Consider the following 12,274-nt stretch of genomic DNA (forward strand, 5'->3'; position numbering starts at 1 on the left):
TGGTTTTTGTTCATTTCTTCCCCTTTAATCCTTACGAGTAGAAGAAGGCATTTCTATTGGCATCCAATAATGTTTATTGGAAGATCATAATGAAGGTTTCTTTCATGCCACCAATCGACTAGATTGCTTGAAGTGATCGAGTCAGTGTTTGGGAAAAATGTGTCTCAGCATAATACCCTGTCGTTTCCAATTTCAAAAAAGCCGGTTGAGAGCAAGGAAAAAAGGAGAAATTCCGCCCCCAAAATAGAGAAAAATAGTGTAAAAACCTGTAAAATACCCCTAGTTTTTTAAAATTTCCTCTTGGCAAACTCAAGGAAAGGAAATTTGATGGTTCGGAAAAATGATTTTCCCGAACACTGGATCGAGTCAAAGGCTTAGTCCTCATATTCAACTCAAGCCAACATAGTGGCAAACAAATTCAATTTGAACTTCTTTTTAGGGAAAATTACCAAACTACCCCGGAAATTCCGCTCAAACTTCAAAAATTCCCAAAATATACCCTTGTATTTATTTTGGTTGGATTCTTCAATATTTTCTAACCTTTATTCTTCTTTGACAGTTTTTGAGTGCTTAGCATGTACTTTGTCACAAATTAGTTGGCAAAAAAGGCAATTATGTCTTAATATAATGAAGCAATTCATCTCCAAAGCCTACATACCAACTCAAAATCTAGTTTTAGCATCTTGTATTTAAAGACAACCATTCTTCTTATGAAAAGTTACATTTTTTTTAATCTTTGGAGATATTTAATCTCACAACCCGGGATATTTGGGAAATTTTGATAATTTAAGGGCCTTTTGGGAATTTATGACAAAATATTGGGGGTAGTATGGGAATTTTTGAAAATTGAGGGGTATTTTGGAAATGTCCACAAATTAGAGGTGCCCCAAACCCATGGAAATTAGTACAAAAATGACCCACATAGCATAGGGAATGTATGGTTCAAGTTTAGATGCAAACTTCCAGAAATCATGGATTGCAATCTATCATCCTTGGTAGAAGCAGCAAATGACATCAACTCTTAGCAAGCACTTAGAAACAAGCAAGAGGGCTTACCATAACTTCCAAAACTTGCAAAAACAACTGACACTAACTAAAAAAAGTGCTTCAAAGTTGGCAAAGACTTTAGCAAGTTGGAATTAGTACCTTAAAGAATCATTTGAGGGAGAGAGAAGGCAAACCCGTACATAGAAAGTAATATGGATGATGTAGGGAGAGAATCATTTGAGGGAGAGAAAAGGCAAACCCGTACATAGAAAGTAATATGGATGATGTAGGGAGAGAATCATTTGAGGGAGAGAGAAGGCAAACCCATACATAGAAAGTAATATGGATTATGTAAAAAGGTAGCCGTAAACACGGCGCAAATACTAGGATTAAAAGAAAAATTGGCTCCAACCACAATAAAATATTTCAAAAGCATGTTGAGATAATAGAAATTGTTATCTTTGTATTGTCAATACCTTTTATTTTTGTCATCAGTATCACATGAGAATGAGACTTAAACTCGTGCCCCTTTGATGAGGAATCACACTTAGTTCCCTTTGACACTCACCATCTTGTGAAAACTCTAGAAGTATATCTAGAGCTCTCTTCCAATCAATAGCTTCCATCCACAATCAATGTTGATCACACCTACTCCGAGCCCATCAACGTTCCAAAAGATGACACATGCACAACAAATCGTTGAGAGCACTCAAACAATCCAATCTAATTTGTGCATGGAGACAAAAAGCTTCTTATCTACAACAAGGGCCATGCCAACCGTGTGACGGTGGACTATACACTCAATAATCAATATCTAAGAAGGTGCTCATACTAATGAGAAGGTTGAAGACATCTCCATGCTAAAATTAATTACAATGAAGGTAAGACTCTTTATCCTTTTCCATTTTATCCGGCGCAATCTTCAAATAATCTACAATAGCTAGTGAGATATGAGCATGTGAACTTCTTGAGCATATGGAAGATCTATGAGCTCTGGCTTTGTTTATCCAATCTTCTTGGGATGTTATGATAATTAATATCGGTTAGCATCATGCTCCAAGAGACGTTTCAAGGCAGGGAAAAACATAGTAACAAGCATTACCAGCCGTTATTAGCTGAAGGAAGTGCATTGATCAATCATAGGCAAAAAGGGTTGTGAACAAGATAATCCATCATTGCATATTCAGAATGTGATAGATGAAAAACATAAGAGAGGATGATACATGACTAAGGGCTCTCCATGAGAGAGAACCTACCACTATGCCTCCAACCACAACAACTCGACAAGATTGTATACTTCACCATCCAAAAGCTTGTCATACAGCTTTGCCTTTAACTAACATCAACATTGTAAAACTTGATGATTTCATTCAATGCTTTGTTCTTTTGTCTCTATTTGTACAATCCACTTTGGAACCCACTCAATTCCCTCATTAAAATATTCATGTATCACTTGCGTTCAAGAGTTTATTAATAATACCCCAACATGTTATATTTATGATATGAGCCTATTTTAAAAACCACCCCCCTTTGACATATGTGTTGTACTTACAATATGGGCCTAGTCAAAAAAAACCTCCACCCCCCTCTAATGTATACATTTGTCACTATAAATAATCCTCCTTGATTAACTCACGTGATATGATACACATTATGAAAAGTGACCGCCTTGAGTTGCCTTCTTCCACCCATTAGACAGTTGCAACCCATTTTTGAGCAGTTGAGTTGTCTTTTGCGAAAACACGTACACACGTCGAGAACAAAGCATTGGCAAAGGAAATTTTGTTCATAATCAAGGTAGAACATTGTAAATAAGTGAACATGGCTGATGGACCTCTCAATATCAAAACCTGTCACACATTTTGGTCACAAACTAGAGATTAACACATTCACTATGGCATCTTCAATGAGGCAAGCAACTCTTTGTAACCTTAACTCATGAAATTTATACATCCAAGATTGCGCATACTTTCAGGATTGTATGAGGCAAACAACATGAATGAGACTCGCCTTTCTGCCCACAGAGAGAGATTAGGTCAAAGAAAGCAGAAATTACTCTTCCTCTTCTTCCTCGGGGTCGCCGTGCTCTGCCTCACTCTCACTTGGCTCTTCATGTACCTGAGGCTCTGGAATTGGAGGTAGCTCCAAAGACTCAACCAGCTCTCCCTCGTACTCTTTCTGCACCTCAGGTGGGAGTGGTGGTTGGAATGGACTATTTTTCACCGCCCATCCAATGTATATATTGCTATATCCATCCTTGGTAGCGACCGTGTAAGCTCCTGGCCACAGCAGCGATCTCAAGCAAACAACTTGATGCTTCAAGTTTCTAAGACTGGAGCTGAATGAAATCGACCATGATCTCGAGCTTGTACTTAAATCCTCATCATTCTCAACCGAGCTCAGCATTTCTGGGCTATGCTCAGGTTCTTCTTTGTCTTCAGCTTTTGGAGTCTCTTCTTCAGCCTCCTCTTCACTCTCACCATCTGATGCCGGCTCTGGAACATACAGTGCACATCTCCCTTGCTTTTTGATATGAGGGTTTTGATGCACCCATCCCTCCAACTTTCCAAGCTCATCACTTGATGGCATTGTCCACTCCTCATTTTTCTCAATATTGCCACTCGGTTCCTCTCCTTCCTCGGGCTCTTCTGCCTACAAGAAATGTAAAGCCAAATCATGAATTTATACAAGAAAAGAAGCTCCATTTGCACGTGCACATGGTTATCAAGTATATACCTACATACATAACAACATACATTGACATGAAAAAGCTCAAAACAAACGAGAACTTAAAATTAAGAGAATAAACAGAGGAAGAGAGGACAAAGTTTTCAGAACAAAACCATGTAAAATTCTCAGGTTGCAGATGGTTAACGGCAAAAATCTGCAAACAATATAGGGACAGAACTCAAGATCCTTTCCATAAAAGTACAAAATTCTGTTCCTGGACGATTCTCACTCAGTCTGCAGCGAGAGAGAGAGAGAGAGAGAGAGAGAGAGAGAGAGAGGAGAAAGAAATGTTTATTAACATCTCTTAAAGGCCAAGGTGGCCCATGAGACCAATCAAGGTATAGCTGATGATGATATCTCATCATAAAATGTACAAATATGAAATTTATCATCCTAACTTAACCTCTAACTAGATAGAAATGAAAAAACTCATGGTCATAAGCTTTTGTAACTCTTTCTCATCCCAATATCTTCGTCGATGTGTGCCTTGAGAGGGAGAGAGACATCACTTCAATAACAACTGAACTGAAAGAGAAACAACACGAGACGGGAAGTGGCGAAATTCCACCCCAAGCGAGCACTGGCCCCAAACCTTGGCGCCCCTTTTGGTATTTCTTTATATTGCTTGAACTCAATACAATGCCGGTACTCCACCCTCTGCAACTTCATACTGAAGCGTGCCATAGAATGAGCCCTCTACACATAATTTGAAGGCCCTTGGCCATGAACAACAAATACATGAAAAGCCTTAAACTCAAAAGCAACTGGCTCAAAAGCTGGCACCCAAAAGCAAGCAATGCATTTTGCGAAAATCCGTACAACTGCCATGTGGCATTGTCAACGGAAATCACGATAATCCGTAGAGCTGCCACGTCAGCATGTCAGCGTGAAATCTGGGATTCCGTACAGCTTTGCCATGTCATCAGCCTTTACGCAAGTGAGTGTGTGCATGTGGTCCTGCATTATTTTAATGCCTTTAGGTCCTCTAGGCCCCTTCGGACGGGGTCCCAAAAGTTGGTGGAACTTTTACTTCTTCTGTTGCTTCTTTTTAGGGTTTAGGCCCCTCAACCGGGATTTGCAGGTTGGCTCCATTCTTTAGTGGCTTGACACGTCAGCCGTTTGTGACATCCCGTAAGTTGGTGGGAACTCGTTTTTAAAAAATAGGCCACTCGGCAAGACTTCGCAAGTTGGTAAAACTTCTTATGTGCTGCTTTTTCTAGAATTTAGGCCCCTCGGCCAGGATCTGCAAGTCGGCTCCGTTCTTCAGTCACTTGACATGTCAGTAATTTGTGACATTGTGTCACAAACCGGTGACGTGGCAAACCCTAACACACACAGACACACTCCCTAAATGGGGCAGCAGAACCGGTGCAACAGGGCAGCCACGTGAAACGTGGAAATTCTGCTGACGTGGCAATTCCGTCCAGTCTGCTGACGTGGCAGCCCGCAAATCACGGCGTGATTTCCGACGCAGATGGCGGTGCTTTTTATAGTAGATTTGGGCAGCTTTTGAACTGCTTTATTTACGCAAGGAGATACAGAGAGAAAGCTTTTACCTTATTTTTAAAAGCTTTTGATTTGACCAGCTTTTGGGGCTCTACTTTTGGCATCCTTTGTACTTTTAAATAAGCAGGCAGGGCCTCATAACTCAGAGCATCTGGACGCATTGTCTGAATGTGAGCGCCTACCCGCACTCTTGTACTTTGAACTCAGATTAATAAAAAAAGAAATACCGAAAGGGGCGCCAATCTTTGGGGCCAATATATCTAGGCACGGAACTCCGCCGGCAGGCCAGTGTCGAATCGATTGTGAACTGTGAACTGTTTTGAAGTGGTTATTTGTGTTGTCGTGGTAGATTCTTGACTTGGAGTGTCCAAGTCTATTACAGTGGTATCAGAGCAAGGCCGATTTCTCTTCTACGGGAAATCCGATCCCTAATTTTTTTTCCGCGGCACCTATGGCTTCAAGCAAGGATCAGTCGACTCCCTCTGCATCCGGAGATGCAGGAAGGGATCACAACGAAGATTCACGCGAGTATGGCCCGCCTCGGCCTACTCCGGCGGAGCGTCGAGAGATGAAGCGTCAAGATTGATCGGCGACACAACAAAGATGATGCTCAATTTTGCGAAGGATCCAAAATTTGCAAAATATATGAGCGAGACCTCTTTCGATGAGGTGCACACGCAGTGGCAGAAGACCACAAAACCAACCCCCAAACCCGCTCACAAGAAACCTCCTACTCCCAGGAAGTATACAGAGAAAGAATTAGAAGAGGTGGTTGATGCATGAACTGCACAGCTTTTTGGCGCGCAAAACAAAGTTAAAAAGCACGACAAAAAGCAGAAAAAAGGCACTGACTTCCCGGGTTATTTGGGTCGCCAGTCTACGTTTGAAAAGGCAAAGAAACAAAAGCGTGTTCGATCTGAAGGAATACCCAGTTCTTCTTCTTCTTCTTCTTCTTCTTCTTCTTCTTCTTCTGACAGTTCTTCTAGCTCATTTGACTCGAGCGAAGAAGATAGAAAAGGCAAAAAGCGAAGCAAGAAGCAACGCTTCAGAAAGGGCAAGAAAAAGGCAAAGAAGTCAAAATCTCGCCCCGTGAGTGATAGTCCTACATAGGATTCATCTACAGACAGTTCGGACTTTGATGACAGCAACTTTTATGCAAAGAAGAAGAATTTTTATAAAGCCAATCAGTATGACTTTCTGGAAGACAAAAGCAAGAAAGTCCGAGAGTTTAAGGAAGGTGGACAGTCAATTAAATTTGACACGTTTTTTGGATATAGAGATGCTTCGAAGGCTTTGTCTTTTGTACAACAATTTGACATCGCTTTTGCGGGAGGGCGTTACTCAGAGCACTCTAAGATTCGGAGAGCTGCCTCTTATTTTAAGGGGAATGCTCGAACTTGGTGGTCCACACTTCTATTAAACAAGACTGCGCCAGTTAAATGGCTGAAATTCAAGAGGCTTTTTATTTCTTCTTGGCTGACTCGAGAGTATGAACGCGATATACGAACTGCTGAAACCATCTTCGAATGACCAAGAAGGATACAGCAAACGCTTATTGCGAGAGATTCGGAGCTCTTTTCTACCCCCCTATTCACTTAAGAAGACCTCGTTCAAAGAACAGATTGAGCGGTTTACCTTGGGTCTTCCTACAGTGATCAGAGATCTGTGCTTGGAACAAAAGTCAACTTCCATTCAGGAGTTAATGAGTCATGCGAAACAAGGTTTTGCTATTCACTCTGGCAATTTGACCTACCCCACCGATGAGATCATGACACAAAGAGTCGAATAGACTTCGACAAATGAAAGTAGAAAGAGGAAGACCAACCCAGAAAAGAAAGATGCACGACCCAAACTCACTGCTCAAGAGAGAGCTCGCTACATCAGGGAAGGGAAGTGCTTTGGATGCGGGAAAACTGGACATATCTCCGCGAAGTGCCCTAAAAAGGCATAGAAAGAACAGAACAACGAGGAAGACGAAAGGCTTGAGAGTTCGAGAGCAACTGAGGACCGTGGACGAAAAGGCAAGATGAAAACAGGACTGGTTCCAGATTGCGTGGGTACCGATCCCGGCACGATGGACGAGGGTACAGAACTTTGATGGAGGAGCAAAGGCCAACTTCATTTCACTGGAATTGGCGGCGCCTCTCGAGATTACTCCCAATCGAATGACTTCATCGTACTGCTCTCCTGTGTTGTTGGTTTTGAAGAAAGACGGACCTTGGAGAATGTGCATCGATTATAGAGCTCTCAACAAAATCACCATCAAGAACAGATTTCCGATTCCTAGAATCGATGATATACTCGACAGATTACAGGGATCCTCGTGTTTTAGCAGGATTGATTTGAAGAGTAAATATCATCAGATCCGAATCGCGCCGGGAGACGTCTACAAAACAGCCTTTCGAACGACTTTTAGGTTATTTGAGTTTTTGGTGATGCCTTTGGCCTAACCAATGCTCCTGCGACATTTAACCGGATGATGGACAGGATTTTTCAAGAGTACAAGCTATTTGTTGGCACTTTCTTTGACAATATCATTGTTTTCTCCGAGAATGAGGTAGAACATAGAGATCATCTGCTTCAGGTCTTTCAGGCATTACGAGATCACAAGTTAGTGATTAATGCGAAGAAAAGGGGATTTTTCCTACCAGAGATACACTTTTTTGGACACATTGTGTTAGCGGCAGGAATGCAAATGGATCCGGCCAAGATAGAGACTATCTGTGATTGGCTTGATTTGAAGAATGTCCATGAAGTTAGAAGCTTCTTGGGATTGTGTTCGTACTACAGGCGGTTCATTCGAAAGTTTGCACAGGTTGCTTCCCCTTTGCATATCTTGACTCAGAAAGGAGTCCCTTTCTCGTGGGGACCCACAAAGGTGACTGCTTTTCAAACTTTGAAAGAAAAATTGACTACGGGACCTGTTTTGACTTTGCGGGACTTGCAGAAGTCATTTGAAGTATATTGTGATGCTTGTGATCGTAGTCTGGGTGCGGTCTTAATGCAAGAAGGCCATGTCATTGCTTACGAGAGCCGATTGTTCTCAAGGCAGGAATTGACAGCACAAATTTATGAGAAAGAGATTTTGGCAGTTATCCATGCTCTTACTCAGTGGCGGCACTACCTACTCGAAGCGGATTTTACTGTTTTTACAGACCATCAGAGTTTACGCTACTTCTTGTCACAGAAGCAGCTATCAAAGAAGCAGATGCGGTGGGCAAACATCTTGTCACAGTTTCAGTTCCACATTGTCCATGTGTAGGGACAGAAGAATTTGGTGGTAGATGCTTTGTCTCGGAAGCCGTTGGTTCTGGTGTCACAAAGTGATGACGTGCTGCCTGCTTTACACACACACCCTCTACTGGAAGCCCTAATTGCTGAAAACCCTAACCCTAATTTGCTGAAACCCTAACCCTAACTGCAGAAAATCAAAAACCCTGATTTGCTGGGAAACCCTAACTGATTTTCTGACGTGCGTCGTGGCGGGCTGACACGTGGCAGCTGTACGGATGCCTCCGTGATTTTGGGCGGAATTTCCGAAAAGCAGTTCTTGCGGCAGTTTTTGGGCATTGCTTTTTCCACGCAATTTGAGAGAGAGAGAGAAAGCCTCTTTGCTTTATTAAGCAAGAGAGAGAGAGAGGGAGAAAGCCTCTTTGCTTTATTTTAGCAAGAGAGAGAGAGAGAGAGAAAGAGAAACTTCTGCTTTATTTTTACAAAGCTTTTGAGCTTTTGATTTTCAGCTTTTGGGGCTCTGCTTTTGGCATCCCTTGTAACTTTAAATATGTGAGCACGCCTCTCACAACTCAAAGCATCTTGATGCAAAGTTTGAGTATGAGCGCCTGCCCGCACTCTTGTACTTTGAACTCAAATTAATACGAAAAGAAATACCGAAAGGGGCGCCGGTCTATGGGGTCAATATCTCTAGGCACGAAACTCCGTCGGGCCAGTGTTGAATCAATTGTGAACTGTGAACTGTTTTGAATTGGTTATTTGGTGTTGTCACGGTAGATTCTTAACTTGGAGTGTCCAAGTCTGTTATAGTGGTATCAGAGCACGGCCGATTTCTCTTCTACGGAAAATCCGATCCTAATTTTTTTTCCGCGGCACCTATGGCTTCAAGCAAAGATCAGTCGACTCCCTCTGCATCCGGAGATGTGGGAAGGGATCACAACGAAGATTCCGGCAAGAAGTATGGCCCGCCTCAGCCTACTCAGGCAGAGCGTCGAGAGATGGAGCGTCGTCAATTGATCGGCGATGCAACAAAGATGATGCTCAATTTTGCGAAGGACCCAAAATTTGCAAAATATATGAGCAAGACTTCTTTCCAGGAGGTGCACGCGCAGTGGCAAAAAACCACAACACCACCCCCAAAACCTGCTCTCAAGAAACCTTCTGCTCACAAGAAGTATTCAGAGAAGGAATTAGAAGAGGTGGTTGATGCGCGAATTGCACAGCTTTTTGACACGCAAAACAAAGCTTAAAAGCACGGCAAAAAGCAGAAGAAAGGCACTGACTTCCCAGGTTATTTGGGTCGTTAGTCTACTTTTGAAAAAGCAAGAAAGCAGAAGAAGCGTGTTCGATTTGAAGGAGTACCCAGTTCTTCTTCTTCTTCTTCTTCCGATAGTTCTTCTAGCTCATCTGACTCGAGCAAAGAAGACCGAAAAGGCAAAAAGCGAAGCAAGAAGCAACGCTTCGGAAAGGGCAAGAAAAAGACAAAGAAGTCTAAATCTCGCCCCATGAGTGAAAGTTCTACAGAGGACTCGTGTACAGACAGTTCAGACTCTAATGAGAGCAAGTTTTATGCAAAGAAGAAGAACTTTTACAAAGCCAACCAGTATGACTTTCTCGAAGACAAAAGCAAGAAAGTCCGAGAGTTTAGGGAAAGTGGACAGTCAATTAAATTTGACACGTTTTCTGGATATAGAGATGCTTCGAAGGCTCTCTCTTTTGTACAGCAGTTTGACATTGCTTTCGCAGGAGGTCGTTACTCAGAGCACTGTAAGATTCGGAGAGCTGCCTCTTACTTTAAGAGGAATGCTCGAACTTGGTGGTCCACGCTTCTATTAAGCAAGATTGCGACAGTTAAATGGCTGAAATCCAAGAGGCTTTTTATTTCTTCTTGGCTGACTCAAAAGTATGAACGGGATATACGAACTGCTTGGAACCATCTTCGGATGACCAAGAAGGATACAGTGGACGTTTATTGCGAGAGATTCTGGAGCTCTTTTCTACCCGCCTCTTCATGTAAGAAGATCTCGTTCAAGGAACAGATTGAGCGGTTTACCTTGGGTCTACCTACAAAGATCCAAGATCACTGCTTATCACTGCTTGGAACAAAAGTCATCTTCTATTCAAGAGTTGATGAGTCATGCGAAACGGGGTTTTGACATTCACTCTGGCAGTTTGACCTACCCCACCGATGAGGTCATGACACAAAGAGCCGAACAGACTTCGACAAATGAAAGTAGAAAGAGGAAGAGCAACCTAGAAAAGAAAGATGCATGACCCAAGCTTACTGCTCAGGAGCGAGCTCGCTTCATCAGGGAGGGGAAGTGCTTTGGATGCGGGGGAAACTGGACATATCTCCGCGAAGTGCCCTAACCAGGCACCGAATGAACAGGATGAAGAAAGGCCAGAAAGTTATAAAGCAGCTGAGGGACGTGGCAGAAAAGGCAGATAACAAGCAGGATTGGTACCACATTGTGTGGCACCCGAACCAAATTAAATGAATGAAAGTACAAACTTTGCCGCTTTTAGGGCAAAGGGAAAGATTAGAAAGCTCTTTTGAGGGAGCCAAGGCCAACTTCTTAAATTGGCGGCTTGTTTTGGAATTACGCCCGACAGGCTGAGGCCACAGGCGAGTTCGAGTGGCACCCGGAAGGGATGTTGCCATTACACCGAGCATTGGCAAACTTCGTTTGCAATGACAGGGGTGTTTAGGGCACGAGGAGTTTTACGTATTTGCCTTGGAAGGTTGTGACGTTCTACTCGAAATCCGTTGGTACCACAACAACAACGCCGTGGTTGACTACCGGGCCAAGAATGCGACTTTGACAGATGAATGGCTCAGAGATTGTACTTGATGAATTTCAGTTTCTTTACTCACTTTTTTTTGGGAGAGAACTGAACGATGGATGAAGATCGAATATGTTTTGACCTGAACAAAAGAACGCCAAGATTTTCCTCCACACTCATACCGATTGCTTCTCAGACGGCCTGCCAGGCGAGTTACCACCTGCTCGTCCTGAAGATCATACCATTGATCTGATATCTAGAAGCATGCCACCGAACCGGCCACCTTACCGCGTTAGCCGAGCACAGAACGAAGAGATTATGAACCAAGTGAAAGACCTCTTGGAAAAGGGTCTTGTCCAGCCTAGTACTTCACCATATTGCTCTCCAGTGTTAGTTGGTTTTGAAGAAAGACAGATCTTGGAGAATGTACATCGATTATAGAGCTCTCAACAAAATCACCATCAACAACAGATTTTTGATTCCTAGGATCGATGATATACTCGACAGATTACAAGGATCCTCGTGTTTTAGCAAGATTGATTTGAAGAGTAAATATCATCAGATCTGAATCGTGCCGAGAGACTTCTACAAAACAGCCTTTCGGACGACTTTTAGGTTATTTGAGTTTTTGGAGATGCCTTTGGCCTAACCAATGCTCCTGCGACATTTAACGGGATGATGGACAGGATTTTTCGAGAGTGCAGGCTATTTGTTGGCACTTTCTTTGACGATATCATTGTTTTCTCCGAGAATGACGCAGAACAAAGAGATCATCTGCTTCAGGTCTTTCAGGCATTACAAGATCACAAGTTAGTGATTAATGCGAAGAAAAGTGAATTTTTCCTACCAGAGATTACACTTTTTTGGACACATTGTGTCAGTAGCAAGAGTGCAAATGGATCCGGCCAAGATAGAGACTATCCGTGATTGGCCTGATTTGAAGAATGTCCATGAAGTTAGAAGCTTCTTGGGATTGTGTTAGTACTACATGCGGTTCATTCGAAAGTTTGCAGAGGTTGCTTCCCCTTTGCATATC

General features: G+C 42.7%; 1 protein-coding gene across 2 annotated transcripts in view; it reads right to left on the bottom strand.

Annotated features, from left to right (window-relative positions):
* Nucleotides 1-2,754: 2,754 nt before the first annotated feature.
* LOC147461662 (flagellar radial spoke protein 4-like) overlaps nucleotides 2,755-12,274 on the bottom strand; it is a 61,869-nt gene continuing 52,349 nt past the window's right edge. Inside the window, exon 6 of one of the 2 annotated variants that reach the window (XM_086509149.1) lies at nucleotides 2,755-3,639. In XM_086509149.1, coding sequence (XP_086365275.1) covers nucleotides 3,040-3,639 — 600 coding nt within the window. In that variant the 3' untranslated portion in view covers nucleotides 2,755-3,039. The remainder of the gene's footprint in view (nucleotides 3,640-12,274) is intronic. The other variant, XM_086509150.1, reaches the window with a different exon arrangement.

The sequence above is a fragment of the Adiantum capillus-veneris genome, chromosome 3, assembly GCF_014529385.1.
Source record: "Adiantum capillus-veneris isolate H3 chromosome 3, ASM1452938v2, whole genome shotgun sequence".
Classification (NCBI taxonomy): domain Eukaryota; kingdom Viridiplantae; phylum Streptophyta; class Polypodiopsida; order Polypodiales; family Pteridaceae; genus Adiantum; species Adiantum capillus-veneris.